At 67.2% G+C, this 16,333-nt stretch overlaps 3 protein-coding genes across 5 annotated transcripts; all 3 read right to left on the reverse strand.

Annotated features, from left to right (window-relative positions):
• Nucleotides 1-1,361: 1,361 nt before the first annotated feature.
• On the reverse strand, nucleotides 1,362-5,168 carry MPND (MPN domain containing). 2 transcript variants are annotated; one of them, XM_062637143.1, is made up of 13 exons: nucleotides 5,106-5,168; nucleotides 4,488-4,714; nucleotides 3,506-3,736; nucleotides 3,265-3,427; nucleotides 3,113-3,197; nucleotides 2,936-3,032; nucleotides 2,661-2,733; nucleotides 2,514-2,590; nucleotides 2,268-2,436; nucleotides 2,119-2,189; nucleotides 1,937-2,026; nucleotides 1,761-1,853; nucleotides 1,362-1,688 (listed from the first exon to the last, which is right to left on the reverse strand). In XM_062637143.1, the coding sequence occupies exons 1-13, from the start codon at nucleotides 5,110-5,112 to the stop codon at nucleotides 1,602-1,604; spliced, it is 1,470 nt and encodes a 489-aa protein (XP_062493127.1). In that variant the 5' UTR covers nucleotides 5,113-5,168; the 3' UTR covers nucleotides 1,362-1,601. The 2 variants fall into 2 exon arrangements, with proteins under 2 accessions (XP_062493127.1, XP_062493126.1); XM_062637142.1 differs by having other exon boundaries at nucleotides 3,265-3,736.
• Nucleotides 5,169-6,261: 1,093 nt separating this feature from the next.
• Nucleotides 6,262-11,394, reverse strand: FSD1 (fibronectin type III and SPRY domain containing 1). 2 transcript variants are annotated; one of them, XM_062637144.1, is made up of 13 exons: nucleotides 11,239-11,394; nucleotides 10,574-10,669; nucleotides 10,363-10,494; nucleotides 10,194-10,295; nucleotides 9,423-9,445; nucleotides 9,150-9,271; nucleotides 8,604-8,813; nucleotides 8,362-8,460; nucleotides 8,125-8,284; nucleotides 7,475-7,554; nucleotides 7,113-7,364; nucleotides 6,679-6,767; nucleotides 6,262-6,597 (listed from the first exon to the last, which is right to left on the reverse strand). In XM_062637144.1, exons 1-13 carry the CDS (start codon nucleotides 11,383-11,385, stop codon nucleotides 6,487-6,489), a joined length of 1,623 nt encoding a protein of 540 aa, XP_062493128.1. In that variant the 5' UTR covers nucleotides 11,386-11,394; the 3' UTR covers nucleotides 6,262-6,486. The 2 variants fall into 2 exon arrangements, with proteins under 2 accessions (XP_062493128.1, XP_062493129.1); XM_062637145.1 differs by lacking the exon at nucleotides 10,574-10,669 and having other exon boundaries at nucleotides 10,363-10,539.
• A 741-nt stretch (nucleotides 11,395-12,135) lies between these two features.
• Nucleotides 12,136-16,330, reverse strand: SHD (Src homology 2 domain containing transforming protein D; the record flags this gene model as incomplete). Its single annotated transcript, XM_062637136.1, has 5 exons — nucleotides 12,136-12,332; nucleotides 13,867-13,986; nucleotides 14,650-14,773; nucleotides 15,928-16,140; nucleotides 16,219-16,330. Coding segments are annotated over 5 exons (756 nt in total), but the record flags the coding sequence as incomplete, so codon positions are not given.
• Nucleotides 16,331-16,333: the final 3 nt, after the last annotated feature.

Genomic DNA, 16,333 nt, shown 5'->3' on the forward strand with positions numbered 1-16,333 from the left:
TCCTCGCGGCCCCCCGCCTGCAGGACCGGCGCCGGCCGCTCCCTGCCCTCCGCTTGTCCCGGCTGGCAGAGCCGGGACGCATCCATCTCATTGAGCGGCAGCACCGAGGGCGGCGTGGCCCGGTGCTGGGGAGCGGAGCAACCCCCCCCCCTCCCCATTGAACACAACCCGTCTCCCCATGGGTGCCCAGCACCCCCGTAGGACCCCGGCTCTCCCTGGGGCTCAGGGGAGGGATGCTGGGGCACAGCAACACTACGACACCCATCGAACACTAACCCAGCCCCACAGGGCTCTGTGCCGTCCCTGCCCACCCCAAAGGGACGCAGCAGGGATCCCTCTGCCCCCTCCCCGCGGTCCTTGGCTCCCAAGCGGGTGCCTGCTCCCTTCTGCCCTTGGTTTTAAGGATTTTAAGCCAAATTGCTTCTGGATCTTGGGCTTTTCCTCCTGGGATGATGTGGGGAGTGAGCTCTGGGGCAGGCCGTGGCTCCTGTCTCTTACAGGCACTTCTGCCCCCGGGAGCCATCAGCACCCATGGGTGCTGCAGGACCAGAGCTCAGCTGATCCTCACGTGCCTTTCCTGAGCCGCCCCCATCCTCTACCCCACAGAAACCCTCCTTATGGGGGGGCAACGAGCCCCTTGGCCGCTGGGCTCGGTGGGAGCAGGGACCGTACATCCCGGTGCTGGTCCTGCCACCCCACAGCCCCGGGTTCCGTGTTGTGGGGGTCAGGATGGGGCCTGGCAGCGCTCCCCCCATCCCGACTCCTGCTTTCCCTTGCTACCAGTGCTCTGTTCCCCCTTCCTCTCGGCCGGGCTCCGGCCCCTCTCCCTGGGTGACCCCGTCCCTGCTTGGTTGGGGACCAAGCTCCGCACCAGGCCCCGTCCCCGCTGCTCCCATCCCGTTCCCGGTGTGAGCCCTGCATGTCCGTGTCCGCGTGCTCCCGCCCCGCTGGGCTGAGCACTGAGCCCATGCCAGGGCCGGGGGGCCCAGGGAGCGCAGGGACCGGTGTCCTGGGGGTCCTGCCCTCCGCCCCCCCGCTGCGGGTCCTGCTCAGGTGGATGGAGCTGCGTTTTGGGACAACTGCTTCACTTCCTCGTGGATTTTTGTAATGGTTTCTCCTGGTTTCCAGGGGAAAAAAAGACCCCCCCGAAGCTCGACTTGTATCTGAATGGAAGTATTAAATGTCCTCTTCTTTCTACTGCCTGCGCCCTCTGTGAGTGAGCATGAGCCGGGGGCCACGGTGCGATGGAGGATGAAGGCATCCCCCCGGTGAGCATCCCCCTGGCTCAGCATCCCCCTGGGTGGTGGCCGCAGCCCGTGAGGTCCCTCCCCATGGCTAAGGTGTGCCCCGGCCAACGCAGCTCTCAGGAACTGCTCTTTAATCAACTACCACTTCCACACACAACGACAGCCACGGCTCCCACCACCACCACGGCACCTCCAGGGCAGCGCAGGAGCGAGCGGGGTGCTGGGACCCCCCCCCGCTGAGCCCCCCAGGGTGGGCGCTGCCCCGCACCGGGTCTGGCTGCGCCCCACGGGCTGGGGGCTGCTGAGCCGAGCTGCGCCCGGCGCCTGCTCCGAGTCGAGGGCGCTCCTGGTCCCTCAGCCGCTGAGCTTGAGGAGGCTGAAGATCTGCTCCAGGACGTGGCTGAAGCTCTGGTCCTTGGGGGTGCGGGAGGCCAGCGAGCCCTGAGGTGGGGGACACAGCGCAGTTAAAGGGGGGGGCTGGAGGTGATGCCCTGGTTAAGGGCCCCTCCTCACCTTCAGCTTGTCCAGGTAGGTCTGATCCTGGCTCCAGAGCTCCTGGAACTTCACCAGGTCGGGGGCTCCCTTGTAAAAGTCCACGAGCAGCGTCTGGGATGTGGGGAGAGAAGGGGCTGAGGCGCAGCGAGCTCAGCGCCACGGTGGGGATGGGGAAGAGGCTGTCAGCTCCTCACCATCTCCTGCAGGACATCGTTGGTGAGGAAGCCGTCCTGGATGTAGGCCACCTCCACGTCCATGGGGATGCCGTAGTCATTGGGCCGTTGCTGGAGGATGGGACAAGTTGGGGGGTGTTCACCCAACAGCGCTGGGGCCACCCCCATCCCAACCTCCCCCCGTGGGGCCAGAGACCCCTTACCTCGGGGGGTGGCATCACCCAGAAGGGTGCGATTTTGGACTCCACACCGGGGTTCCCATGGTAGTAGGGTCCTGGTGGGGGGAGAGATGGGGCTGGTGGGGGGGTGACGGCAGCCGCAGCCCCCCCGGGGCCGTGGGTCCGGGTCTCACCGCAGATGAGGGCCAGGCAGGGCTGGAAGCTGTTGCCGCTGCCCTGCAGCTTGAGCTGGTAGTCCATCTGCGCATCGATGTCGTGCAGCGAGGGCAGCGCGGGGCCGAAGGGGTGGCTGTGGTACCACCCCACCAGCGACAGCCCCCGCAGGAACAGGCTCTGACAGATCTATTGGGGGGGGAATGATGTGGGGCTGGACCCATTGACAGCCCTGGGGTGTGTGGATGGGGTCGGGGTGGTTTTACCTCCTCCTCCACAGCACCGGCGGCCTCAGCATCGCCCAGGCGGGTCCGGCAGGGGAAGGCTCGCAGCACCGTCAGCACTGGGGGGGACACGGGGAGGGTGGTGATGGAGCGGGCGGGGTGGGGGCACCCATTCACACGTGCACCTACATTGAGTGTTGGTGTCCCAGCGCCCGCCCAGGTAACCCACGACTTCGCTCCGCGTCAGGTGGCTGTGGAAATCCTATGGGAAAAGGTTAAAATAAAGAGTTTGGACCCAAAATGACACTGGGGACACGCCAGGGACATCGGGGTCAGAGCCATGGAATGGGCTGGGTTGGAAAGGACCTTAAAGCTCATCCAGTTCCAACCCCTGCCCCTTGTCCCATCGCCCCAGTCCCTGCGGAGGACGTGTCCACCCCGTGTCCCCTGCGGAAGGGACGCACCAGGAGCAGGAGGACGTTGCTGGAAATGGCCACGTTGAAGGGTTGGAACTTGTTGATGGCGGCGAAGGACGTCACCTCCACCAGGGTCTGCGGGTTCCTGCAAGAGCCGCGGCCACCTCTGTCCCCGCACAGCCCCACGGCCCTGCGCTGACACCCGCGGGTGCCGCTGCCCCGTACCTGGCGGAGTCGCGCGTGCCCAGGCTGCAGTACCGCACGGGCGCACGGGCTTTGCCCTCCATCCTCTTGGCCGGGGCTCCGTGCTCTGCGATGCACAACACCCGTCACCGCTGCCGGCGGCGCGGGGCCCCCCTCACCGCCCATCACCTCACCCGTCCCCGCCGGCTCCGCCGCGCTCTTGCTCTGCTGCTTCTTGCTCCTCTCCTCCGGCTTCTTGGCAGCCACCGGCTCTGGCACCGGCACCCGGCCCTCGCGCGCCGCCTCCTCCTCTTCCTCCTCCGGCACCTCCTCATCCTCGCCCTCGCTGGCCAGGCTCTGCGGGCAGCACTGGGCTGGCCCCACCGCACCCCCGCACCCTGGGGAGGCACCCAAAGGGGCTCCCTCCCAACGCACCTCGTCGGCGGGCGGCGCGTTGGGCTGGTGCTGCCGCAGCCACGTGGCTTTGTACTGGTCCAGCTTCTGGCCCTTGTAGCGCACGGAGGCCCAGCCGCAGCCGGACTTCTTGGCAGGGTTCACCAGGCGCTTGCAGTGCGTGGCCCAGGCGCTGGGCGAGTTGAAGACCTGCCCGGTCTCCTGCCACGTGATGGTCCCGTCGGCACCCAGGTCCCCCACGAACTTCTTGCCCTGGGGAGTGTGGGGTGAGATGGGGAGGGACCAGCCAGTGCCCTGTCCCAATCCCATGTCCTCCATCCCTGTCCCCATCCCTCTTCCCATCCCTAACCCTCATCCCTATCCCCATCCCTGTCCCCATCCCTCTTCCCATCCCTCACGCTCATCCCTATCCCCATCCCTCTTCCCATGCCTAACCCTCATCCCTATCCCCATCCCTCTTCCCATCCCTAACCCTCATCCCTATCCCCATCCCTGTCCCCATCCCTAACCCTCATCCCTATCCCCATCCCATGTCCTCCATCCCTGTCCCCATCCCTCTTCCCATCCCTAACCCTCATCCCTATCCCCATCCCTGTCCCCATCTCTCTTCCCATCCCTAACCCTCATCCCTATCCCCATCCCTGTCCCCATCCCTAACCCTCATCCCTATCCCCATCCCATGTCCTCCATCCCTGTCCCCATCCCTCTTCCCATCCCTAACCCTCATCTCTATCCCCATCCCTGTCCCCATCCCTCTTCCCATCCCTAACCCTCATCCCTATCCCCATCCCTGTCCCCATCCCTCTTCCCATCCCTAACCCTCATCCCTGTCCCCATTCCTAACCCTCATTCCTATCTCCATCCCTGTCCCCATCCCTAACCCTCATCCCTGTCCCCATCCCATGTCCTCCATCCCTGTCCCCATCCCTAACCCTCATCCCTGTCCCCATCCCTGTCCCTATGCCTCTCCCCATCCCATGTCCCCTCTCCCATCCTGTGTCACCAGGTAGTAGATGGAGAGGACGCCGCGGGCCGGCTCCAGGAGCCCGTCACGGAGCAGGACGCGCAGGGTGATGCCGCGCCGGGTGAGCACGGCCCCCCGGGACCCCCCCGCGGGCTTCGCCCCGCTCCCGGCCTCCGCTTCGGCCTCCGCCTCGTCCAGCCCCGGCTCCAGCTCATCCTCGTCCTCCTCCAGAGCCTCATCCCCGCCGGGGGACGCGGCCGCCAGCGCTGCGGGACGGGACAACAGCGCCTGGGGGTCCCTGCCGAGAGCGCCCCCGGCTGCCCCCCTCCGCCCGCCTCGGGGCCGTGGGGACGAGGAGCAGCGGGGATGCGGGGACACAAAGACACGGGGCAGGGGTGGGCACGGGCACGGCGGATGGGACGGGGGGCGCTGAGCCCACGGGGACGGGGCCGGAGCGCACGGGGGGGGCACGGGGACACCGGGACGCGGGGGCCGGGACGGGGACACCGGGACGCGGCCGCGGTGCCCCCGTGCGTGTTCGTGCCCCCCCCTCCCCCCCCCGGGGTGTGCGCGGGGGGATGGGGGGTGTTGGGGGATGGGGGGTGTTTGTTCCCGCGCGCGCTCGCGCAGGTGCGTGCCCGGTGCGCGCGCCCCTACCTGCCATGCTCCGGTCCGCTCCCGGTGCGCGCGGCGCCGGCGGCACGTGACTGGGCGGCCCCGCCCCGCGAGGGGGGGCACCGGGACCGGGACACCGGGAGGGGGGGGGGGGAGGGGAGCGGGGCAGGGACGGGCCCGCACCGGGGGGGGGGGAGGGGGGCGCACACGGGGACGCAGCCCCGGAACCGCGGCCTCGCCCCCCCCCCCCCCCCCGGACCGGCGGCACCTGCGGCTCCCGCGGGCGGAGCAGGCGCGACCGGTAACAGCGGCCCCGGAGCGGCCCCGCCACCGCCTCCGTGCTACCGGGGGGGCCGGGCCGGGCCGGGGTCACGCTCGCCGCCTATCGGGGGGGGGGGTCCCCGGAGCGCGGGGGGGCTCCGGGATGGGAGCGGGAGCTGCGGTCGGGCCTCATCCTGACCACGGCGGAGGGGTCCCGGTGACCGCTCACCCCCTGAGCCGTTGTCCCCTTGTGAGCCCCCCCCCGCAGCTCCCACCGGGAGCGTTGGGGCCGTTCGGGGGGGCCTCCCCCCTCCCCGCCCATGGGTGGCACCGCCGGGGGGGCCGGGGCAGGGCTGGCCCCGGGGTCCCGGCAGCCGCGGGCGGATCCGGAGCTGCAGCGGGGGGGCTGCGCCGCCGTGAGCCCGGAGAGGGACGGGGGCAGCCGGAGCAGGGGCCGGTGGCATCGCGGTGCTGGTCCCCGCCGTGCAGGGGGCGCTGCAGGGATCCGGGGGGGCTGTGGGGCGGGTTTGGGGGTCGGGGGCAGGCGCAGGGTCCATGGTGCCCCCCCCGCTCCGCTCCAGCGTTGGTGGAGGTGGGTGGTGAGCGCGGGGAGGGCACACGGGGGTGTGTGGGGAGGGGGGGGCACACTGGGGTCCTCTTCCAGGCCATGACCCCCCCGTGGCCTGCCCGGAACCTGCCGTGCTCCATCGAGGACTGATGGGCACCAGCATGGGGGGGCCCGGCTGCCCCCCACTTTGTGCCAGGATCCAGGGGGGTGCCAAGGGGCTGGGGTGGCTGGGGGGGGGGGGGGCGGACCTCAAACACATGGTTTTGGGGGGCATTACCCCCTGCTCTGAGCAGCCCCATCCCCGCACATCACCCCAAGAACCCCCTTTCCCCCCTCATTGTGCGGAGCCCCCCCCAGCACCCAGGTCCGTGTCACACCATAAACATCCTGCTTTATTCTTCAGGCCAGAAGCAGCTCTCACTGTTTGGGGGGGACGTGCCCAGCGCCGGGGGGGGGGCACAGAGCTGCGGAGGGGCTCAGCCAGCGGGGCCATAGGCGCTGGTGCACCCCAGCTCTGGGCGCTGGCACGGGGCAGCGATGGGGCGATGGGGGGGTGTGGGGGTACATTCAGTGCTCTTGCCTGGGGGCACGGCTCTAGGGCAGGCTGGCGTTGGAGCTGCTGGCGGTGCTGCTGCGCTTCTGCAGGCACCGCACGGCGCTGGGCACCTGCAGCCCCGAGCTCACCTGGAAGCTGCCGCACCAAACCTGTGGGCACAGGAGGGGCAGGGCTGGGGGGGCTGCCCCCACCGCCGGAGCCCTGCCGCCGCTGCCCGTCCCACCCCTTACCGTGAAGGCGGGCAGCACCGGCTGCGTGAACCTGGTCCTGAACGTGTGGAGCAGCTGCTTGGTGCGGGCGTTGTAGAAGGACAGGACCCCTGCAGGCAGGAGCGTGGGTGCAGGGGGGGCATGGGGCTCGCAGACCCCCCCGCACGGTGACCGTGGTGGTGCCCGTGTCCCATAGAACCGTGGAATGGTTTGGGATGAAGGGACCTTAAAGCTCCTCCAGCCCCAACCCCTGCCACGGGCAGGGACCCCTTCCACTGGAGCAGCTTGCTCCAAGCCCCTGTGTCCAACCTGGCCTTGAGCACTGCCAGGGATGGGGCAGGCACAGCTTCTCTGGGCACCCTGTGCCAGCGCCTCAGCACCCTCCCAGGGCTGAGCTTCCTCCTTGCACCCGCCCCTGCCCCGCTCCAGCTTCGCCGTCCCGGTCCCGCACCCACCTTCGGGGAAGTTGCAGTGGACGCCGATGCAGTCGGGCACGGGCACGTCCAGCACCTTGGCCTTGTTGGCGTGCTTGGCGCTGAAGCTGACCTGGAGCCAGTTGTTGAGGTGGAGGCACCAGGAGGCCGAGGTCTTGCCGAGCTGGTCGAACTTGCCCAGGCTGCGGTAGGCGACCCCCACCCCGAAGGCTTTGCTGTCCCGGTCGAACTGCACCTCCCAGTAGTGGTCGTCACCGTCGATCAGGGTGTCCCCTATGGGCACAGCTCATGAGGGTACCCATGGGTGCCCCCTGCCCACCGCCAGCACCCCCTTGTGCCCTCAGGGTCCCCACCAGCACCCGGTGGGTGCCCGCGGCTCTCACCCAGGACTGTGTAGGACTCGGCGGTGAAGCGATCCCGGCCCCCACGTCCCAGGGACGTCCTCTTGGGTGACTGCACGGCCCTAGGACAGGCAAGGCTGTGAGCAGCGGGTCCTGTGGGATCCTGCCCTTGGCTCGGCTCTGAGGGACCCCCTGCAGCCCTGTGTGCAGTGCTGGTGTCCCCAGCATCAGGACATGGAGCTGCTGGAGCAAGGCCAGAGGAGGCCACGAGGACGAACAGGGTCTGGAGCAGCTCCTGTATGGAGCCAGGCTGAGAACATTGGGGCTGTTCAACCTGGAGAGGAGAAGCTGCGTGGAGACCTCAGAGCAGCTTCCAGAGGGCTACAAGGATGCTGGAGAGGGGCTCTGCATCAGGGACTGGAGCGACAGGACAAGGGGTGATGGGTTCAGACTGAAACAGGGGAGATTTAGGCTAGACCTAAGGCAGAAGCTCTTCCCTGTGAGGGTGCTGAGGCGCTGGCACAGGGTGCCCAGAGAAGCTGTGGCTGCCCCACCCCTGACAGTGCTCAAGGCCAGGTTGGACACAGGGGCTTGGAGCAAGCTGCTCCAGTGGAAGGGGTCCCTGCCCGGGGCAGGGGCTGGGATGTCTGAGCTGGGGCCGGGGGGCGATGCCGGGGCCGGGGGGCCGTTACCTGGCGGGGGAGTTGGCCGGTGAGGCCGTTCTGCCTTTGCCGTCCTTGTCGCGCGCTTTCACGTCCTGCAGCTTCCCGCCCGTCGCGTCCCACTCGACGCTGAGCTCCTCCACGCGCAGGTTCTGGTGGCAGGTGCTGGCGTCCAGCCGGAACGTGAACGCTGCCGACGGCACCGTCAGCGCGCGGCACCGCGGGGCCCCGGCACAGCGCCCTGTGCCCCCCCCAGCCCGGACCCACCTCTTGTCTCTAAAGTGACCGGCTCCGAGAACTCGCCTGCCACAGCCTTGTTGCACGCCCGCACGCGGAAGTTCATGTACCTCATATCGAACCTCATCCCTGCGGGGACAGCAGGGCCGCACAGTGGGGCACGGGGGGACCGCCCCCCCCCGTCCCCTGCCGCTGCCCCCAGCCCCATGGCACTCCAGCCCCCTGCCCGCTCCCATCCTGGCACCCTTTGGGCGCTGCCCCCGTGCCCTCACTGGGGAGGGTGTACTCAGTGCTCCTGATGCCCTCGACCACCATCCAGGGCTGGTCCTCCTTGGCGCGGGGCGGCCCCTCGAAGTTGGTCCTGCGGTACTCCAGCACGTAGTGGTCGATCTTGGTGTCCTCCTCGGGCATCCTCCAGCTCAGCGTCACGCAGTTATCGGCCACCAGAGACTCGGCCAGGTCGATCTCGGGGGTGCTGGGCACTGCCCGCATGAAGAGCCATGCCAGTGGGGGCCCCCTGCACCCCTGGGGCACCCCTGGGGCCCCCCTGCATCCCACGGGCTTGGTAACTCCATGGCACAGCACCCTGGGGACCCCACATGGGCACCCCCAGGCACAGCATCCCATCCCTCCCATCCTGTGTGCGTGGGCTGCCCCAGGCCTTGCACCCCCTCCAGCTCCTCACCCCGTCCCTCAGCACCCACCCCTAAACCCCGACCCCATCCTTGCGCTGTCCCACCCGGGCTGGCACAGCCCCAAGGTGTCCCCTTGCCCCCGCGGTGCCCGCTGCCCCCCGTGTCCCTGCCTGCGGGCAGTACCTGGCAGGAAGGCGATGGCCTGGAGGACGCGGCGCTCCTGGGCGAAATCCACCATCAAGTGGCTCATGTTATCGCTGGCCTTGGCCTTGAGCGAGAGGCGGAAGGCGGGCGCCATCGTCACGCTGCACCGGGACAACGGGGAGCAGGGTGAGCAGGGCCGGGAGCCGGGCACCCGCCTGCCCTGACCGCTCCCCCCCCAGCACCCGTGGGGCACCCTCTGCGGGTCCTGGCTGGGAGGAGGGGGGCGGTTGGTGGGGCACGGGGGGGCCGTACCTATCCTTGATCTGCTTGGCAGCCTGGCGAGCGCAGGGGGAAAGAGGAGGGAGAAACAAAGCAGATGAGAGAGCAGAGCCAGGGGCAGTGAGGGCAGCAGGCATGGACCCTGCGGCTGAGTGTGCCCGTGGTCCCACTGTGGTACCCAGCAGCACAGCACCCCTGCATCCCCACTGCACCCCTGCATCCCCACAGCATCCCCACGGCATCCCTGCATCCCCACGGCATCGCTGCATCCCCACGGCATCCCTGCATCCCCACAGCATCCCTGCATCCCCACGGCATCGCTGCATCCCCATGGCATCCCCACGGCATCCCTACGGCATACCCTGCATCCCCACAGCACCGCTGTATCCCCACAGCATCCCTGCATCCCCATGGCATCCAGGCATCCCCACGGCATCCCTGCATCCCCACGGCATTGCTGCATCCCCACGGCATCCCTACGGCATCCCTGCATCCCCACAGCATCGCTGTATCCCCACAGCACCCCTGCATCCCCACGGCATCCCGGCATCCCCACGGCATCCCTGCATCAGGAGGAAGGGAGCATCAGGCAGCTCTGGGACCACCCCAGGGGGTCTCCATGCACCCCCAGCCCCACAGCAGGCACAGCCACGCCAGTGTCACCCAGTGCCCAGCACAGAAAGAAAAGGAGGGCGCCTGCCCGGGGTGAGAGCAGCATCAACCAGCAGGTAAAGGAGGGTCCAGGACCCCCCCAGCGTGGAGGCCACCGGATGGGGACATCCCCCTGCGCCGGTGGGGATGTACCTGGTGGAACTCGTGGTCATTGGCCATCCCCAGGGTCTGGTTGGCGGCTTCCAGCAGCTCCTCTGAGCTCTCCAGGGCCTTGGTACACGCCGCAAGCTGGGCCTGGCACAGGGGGGAGAGGGAAGTGATGGGTGAGGGTTAGGGGTGGGGGCACACGGGGGGTGCTCACCTGCAGCTCGTAGGTGCGCTGCGCGCGTTCCTGCTTGATCTTGGTCACCATGTCCTCCTTCAGCTCGTCCAGCAGCGCAAACAGCGACTGGAACTCCGCGTCCAGGTCCTCCTGCGCCCGCGTCGAGTTGTCCTGGGCACAGCGGGGTGGGGGGGGGTCACCGGGTACCACCCTGCACTGGGGATGGGGAGGGCAGGGGGGTCTCTGGTACCTGCACATTCTGCATCATCTGCTTGAGGGAGTAGATGAAGTTCTGGATCTCCTCATTCTTCACGGCCAAGGTGGTGATGATCTTGCGGATGGACTCCTGCCCGGCCCCGCCACACGCGCTCAGGGGGCAGGGTCCCCCCCCCCGGCCCCCGGACATGGCGGGACGGGGATGACTTGGCAGTGTGGGGCTGAGGCAGAGCGAGGGGCAGCCCTGCGCCCTCCGCCAGCCTCCATCGCCAGCCTGCACCCCGCGGCCTCCTCCCTCCGCGCTCCCACCCCTCCTTCCTCCAGGCCTTCATCCCCTCCGTCCCCTCTTCCTCCTTCTCCATCCCTGTTCCACCTTCCTCCATCCCCTCGTCCTCCATCCCCCCTTCCCTCATTCCTCCATCCCCTCTTCCTCCACCCCCCTCCCTCTTTCCTCCATCTCTCCATCCCCTCCCTCCCCACTTCCTCCATCTCCCCCCCCCCCATGCCCCATCCCCATCCCACCCCACTCCCCATCCCCATCCCACCCCCAACCCCATCCCTTCCCGTCCCCGCTCCCATCCCATCCCCATCCCCGCTCCCATCCCACCCCCATCCCCATCCCATCCCCATCCCCATCCCCATCCCCATCCCCATCCCCACCCCGCTCCCACCCCGCTCCCATCCCGCTCCCATCCCCACCTGCTCTCCCATCCCGGGCCGTCCCCGCCGCTCGGCCCCGCCGCCACCAACAAAGGGGGAGCGGCGCCCCCCGCCCCGCCCCGGTCTGCCCCGGCCGCGGGGCACGACGGGAGATGTAGTCCTGGCTCGGGGCCCGCCCCGCTGCATGCTGGGAGATGTAGTCCTGGGGGGGGGCACCCCCAGCAGCGCCCCGGTGTGGGGGGCCCGGCGCTCCCCCCGACACCCACTGCCCCCCCCCGACAAAGGATCGAGGTGAACGCGGTGCCCGGGCCCCCCCGAAGCTGCTGCCGCCCCCAAGGAGATGGAGAACTGCAGGTGCCAGGCAGGGCAGCACCGGGGATGGGGTCCCCCCGCTGCCCCCCGGCCCCGAGGGACTCCGTGTCCCCATGGGCTGGGTGCCCCCCCCCAGCTCTGCCTTTCTGCACCCAAGAAAGGAGCTTGCAGCACCCATCGCCCCGCACTGTGTCTTGTGTGTGGGCACCCCACAGCACCCGCTGCCCCGGTACCCAGCCGGGTCTGTCCCGTACGGACCGGTCGTGTCGGGGGGGCCATTTCAAGGAACCCCCTCTGCGGCCCCGTGGCCTCCCCTCGTGCCTGAGGGGCGATGGTGACCACGCAGGAAGCACCCGCTCCCCCCGGCGTGGAGCCAGCAGCCACCCCCATGCTTTGGCATCGATGGGGTGTCCCCAGCAGCGCCCCACGAGGGCTGCGCTGGTGATGGGGGGGCTCGTGTGGACACAGGGGTAGGAGTCCGGGAGCCGGTGACGGAGCCACCGCCTGCGGGGTCCCGAGGCACCATCGAGGCGAGCACCAAGAGGGCCCCGAGCGTCGCGGTGCCCACAGACCACAGGGCAAGGGCTGGGCGTGCGCTGGTTTTAATGGGGGGCCTATGGGGGGTCTCTGCTGCTCACAGGGGCTGCACGGCCACCGGGTAGAGCAGGGAGAGGTGGCGGGCGCCGCGCACGGGCAGTGCCCGCGCTGTGTAGTGCCGCACGGCCGCGGGCACCGAGGGGAAGGCGGCGCCGGCGCGGCCCAGCGTGAAGTGGTGCTCCCGTGTCCGCGTCAGCTTCACGTGCACGAAGCCGTGGCTGCTCCTGCGGGACGGGATGGGGACCCAGTGAGTGACACGCAACGACATGCAACGACATGCAATGACACGCGACACGCAATGACACACAATGACACACAATGACACGCAATGACACACAAGGACAAGCAACGACATGCAACGACATGCAACGACACGCAATGACAAGCAATGACATGCAACGACATGCAACGACATGCAATGACTCGCGACACGCAATGACACACAATGACAAGCAATGACATGCAACGACATGCAACGACACGCAATGACACGCAAAGACACGCAATGACAGGCAATGCAACACAGTGACACGCAATGATACACAACGACACGCAATGACATACAACAACATACAATGACACGCAACGACACACAATGACACACAATGACACACGGTGACATGCAATGACACACGACACGCAACAACACACAATGACACACAATGACACACGACAGGCAACAACACACAATGACACACGACAGGCAACAACACACAATGACACACGACAGGCAACAACACACAATGACACACGACACACAACAACATACAATGACACGCAACGACACACAATAACACACGACACACAACAACACACAATGACACACAACAACATATGACATACAATGACATGCAACACACAATAACACACAACGACACGACACACAATGACACGCAACAACACACGACACATGACACACAACGACACATAATGACACGCAATAACACACAACACCACACAATGACACACAATGACACACGACACACAATAACACACAACAACACACAACACACGACGACACACAATGACACACGATGACATGCAACAACAGACAACACACAACAACACACAGTGACACACAATGACACACGACACACAATAACACACAACACACAACAACATACAACAACATACAACGACACACAATGACACACAATAACACACGACACACAATGACACAACGACACATAATGACACGCAATGACACACATCACACAACAACACACAATGACACACAACGACACACGACACACAATAACACACAACACACTACACACAACAACATACAATGACACACAACAACACACAACAACGACACACAATGACACCCAACAACATACAATGACACAACGACACACAACGACACACAATGACACCCAACAACATACAATGACACAACGACACACAACGACACACAATAACACACAACACACAATGACACACAACAACACACAACGACACACAATAACACACAACGACATACAATGACACACAACAACACACAATGACACACGACACACAACAACACACAACAACACACGACACACAATGACACGACACACGACACACAATGACACACAATGACACAAAAGGACACACGACGACACACAATAACACACAACAACACACAACGACACACAATAACACACAATGACACACAATGACACACAACGACACGGGTGCAGCGCCGTGCTCATGGCTCCCCCACGCGGGATCCCCTCTGGGGCCATCCCCGGCGCCCCCCGGCCCCGCGCTCACCTCAGGGACAGGGAGTAGTCCTCGGGGCTGGTCTCGCAGTCCCGCACCAGGAAGCTGCCCTCCCGGCACAGCGCCAGCAGCGTCTCGGCGCCCGCCCGCCCGATGGGGCCGTGGTACCACCTGCACGGCCACGGCATCACCCCCCTGCGCCATGGGGCACCCTCCGTGCCGTGGGGAACCAGCCCCACCGCATGGAGCCATCAGCATCCACTGCCCCACAGGAGCACCTTCTGCACTGTGGAGACTGGCTATGGCGCAGCACAGCCAACCGTGCCAAAGGGAGCAAGCACGCCATGGGGCACCCTTCACACCATGGGCGCCCATCCATCCCATGGGGCACCCATCCATCCCATGGGGCACCCATCCATCCCATGGGGCACCCATCCCTCCCATGGGGCACCCATCCATCCCGTGGGCACCCCTCCATCCCATGGGGCACCCATCCATCCCATGGGGCACCCCTCCATCCCATGGGGCACTCATCCATCCCATGGGCACCCATCCATCCCATGGGGTACCCTTCACACCTTGGGCGCCCATCCATCCCATGGGGCACCCATCCATCCCATGGGCACCCATCCATCCCATGGGGCACCCTTCACACCATGGGCGCCCATCCATCCCATGGGGCACCCATCCATCCCATGGGGCACCCTTCACACCATGGGCACCCATCCATCCCATGGGGCACCCAGCATCTTGGGGACCCATCCATGGGGTCCCTGCACCCCAGGGGGCTGTGGGCACGCCATGGTGCCCCATGGAGGAGGGACCCAGACTCACACTTGCTTCTCCAGCGGGAGTGAGGCGTCCACGTGCCGGGGGCTGGGGGGGCAGCTGGTGCCCGGGGGGGGCCGCTGCAGCTGCCGGGACAGGCTGGGGGAGCGCTCGGGGCTCTCAAACTGCACTGGGGGGACAAGGAGGGTGTCAGCACCTATGGGTGCTGCTGTTGTGGGGCACCGCTCGCTGTCAGACCACAAAGGAACGTTCCCGACGGCCCCACTAAGGCTTTGCCTTGCCATGGCCTCCTGTTGTCCCCAAGGGGTGGGACCCATGGGTGCTGGGGGATACCAGACTGGTACCCATGGATGCTGGGGGACCCCTGGATGGTACCCATGGGTGCAGGGGGACGCCAGTGGTGGTACACCTGGGTGCTGGAAGATGCCAATATGGTACCCGTAGGTGCTGGAGGACCCAAGGGGTGGTACCCATGGGTTCTGGGGATGCCAGGGTGGTATCCATTGGTGCTGGGAGATGCCAGAGTGGTACCCATGGGTGCAGGGATCCCCCAGCGGTGGTACCCATGGGTGCAGGGGTCCCCCAGCGGTGGTACCCATGGGTGCAGGGGTCCCCCAGCGGTGGTGCCTGTGGGTGCAGGGGTCCCCCGGCGGTGGTACCCGTGGGTGCAGGGATCCCCCAGCGGTGGAACCCATGGGTGCAGGGGTCCCCCAGCGGTGGTACCCGTGGGTGCAGGGATCCCCCAGCGGTGGAACCCATGGGTGCAGGGATCCCCCAGCGGTGGTACCCATGGGTGCAGGGGTCCCCCAGCGGTGGTACCCGTGGGTGCAGGGATCCCCCAGCGGTGGAACCCATGGGTGCAGGGATCCCCCAGCGGTGGTACCCGTGGGTGCAGGGATCCCCCAGAGGTGGTACCCATGGGTGCAAGCATCCCCCAGCGGTGGTACCCGTGGGTGCAGGGATGCCCCAGCGGTGGTACCCATGGGTGCAGGGGTCCCCCAGCGGTGGTACCCATGGGTGCAGGGGTCCCCCAGCGGTGGTACCCGTGGGTGCAGGGGTCCCCCAGCAGTGGTACCCGTGGGTGCAGGGATGCCCCAGTGGTGGTACCCATGGGTGCAGGGGTCCCCCAGCGGTGGTACCCGTGGGTGCAGGGGTCCCCCAGCAGTGGTACCCGTGGGTGCAAGCATCCCCCAGCGGTGGTACCCGTGGGTGCAGGGGTCCCCCAGCAGTGGTACCCGTGGGTGCAGGGGTCCCCCAGCAGTGGTACCCATGGGTGCAGGGGTCCCCCAGCGGTGGTACCCATGGGTGCCGCGGTGCCGTCACCTGCGAACGCCCGGGAGATGTGATCCTGCTTCCACTCCCAGGGCTGGTCGTACTCATCTGCCGGGCGCTCGTCGTCCCGGGGCAGGCGGCTCTCGCGGCTCTCGCGGCTCTCGCGGCTGCCGCCCGCGCCGGGGCCGTCCCCGGCCGCCTCCCACTCCTCACTGGGGGTGTCGTAGAGCTGCGGGCCCCGCCGCGGCCGCCCCCGCCGGGCCCCTGGGGACAGGAGGCGCTGGGACATGGGGGGGGGACACCGGGGGGGGGGGTCCTGGGGAGGGTCGGGGGGGCACCCACCTGCGGCCTCCGCGGGCTCCTCGCAGCCGCCCTCGGGCGCCGGCTCCTGCTCCCCCTCGCACGGCTCCGAGTACTCGCTCTCGCCGGGGCCCTGCGCGGTGCCCGCGGTGGGACG

Source organism: Pezoporus occidentalis, unplaced genomic scaffold (assembly GCF_034315485.1).
Source record: "Pezoporus occidentalis ecotype Australia unplaced genomic scaffold, CSIRO_AGI_Poc_V1 ctg505, whole genome shotgun sequence".
Lineage (NCBI taxonomy): Eukaryota > Metazoa > Chordata > Aves > Psittaciformes > Psittacidae > Pezoporus > Pezoporus occidentalis.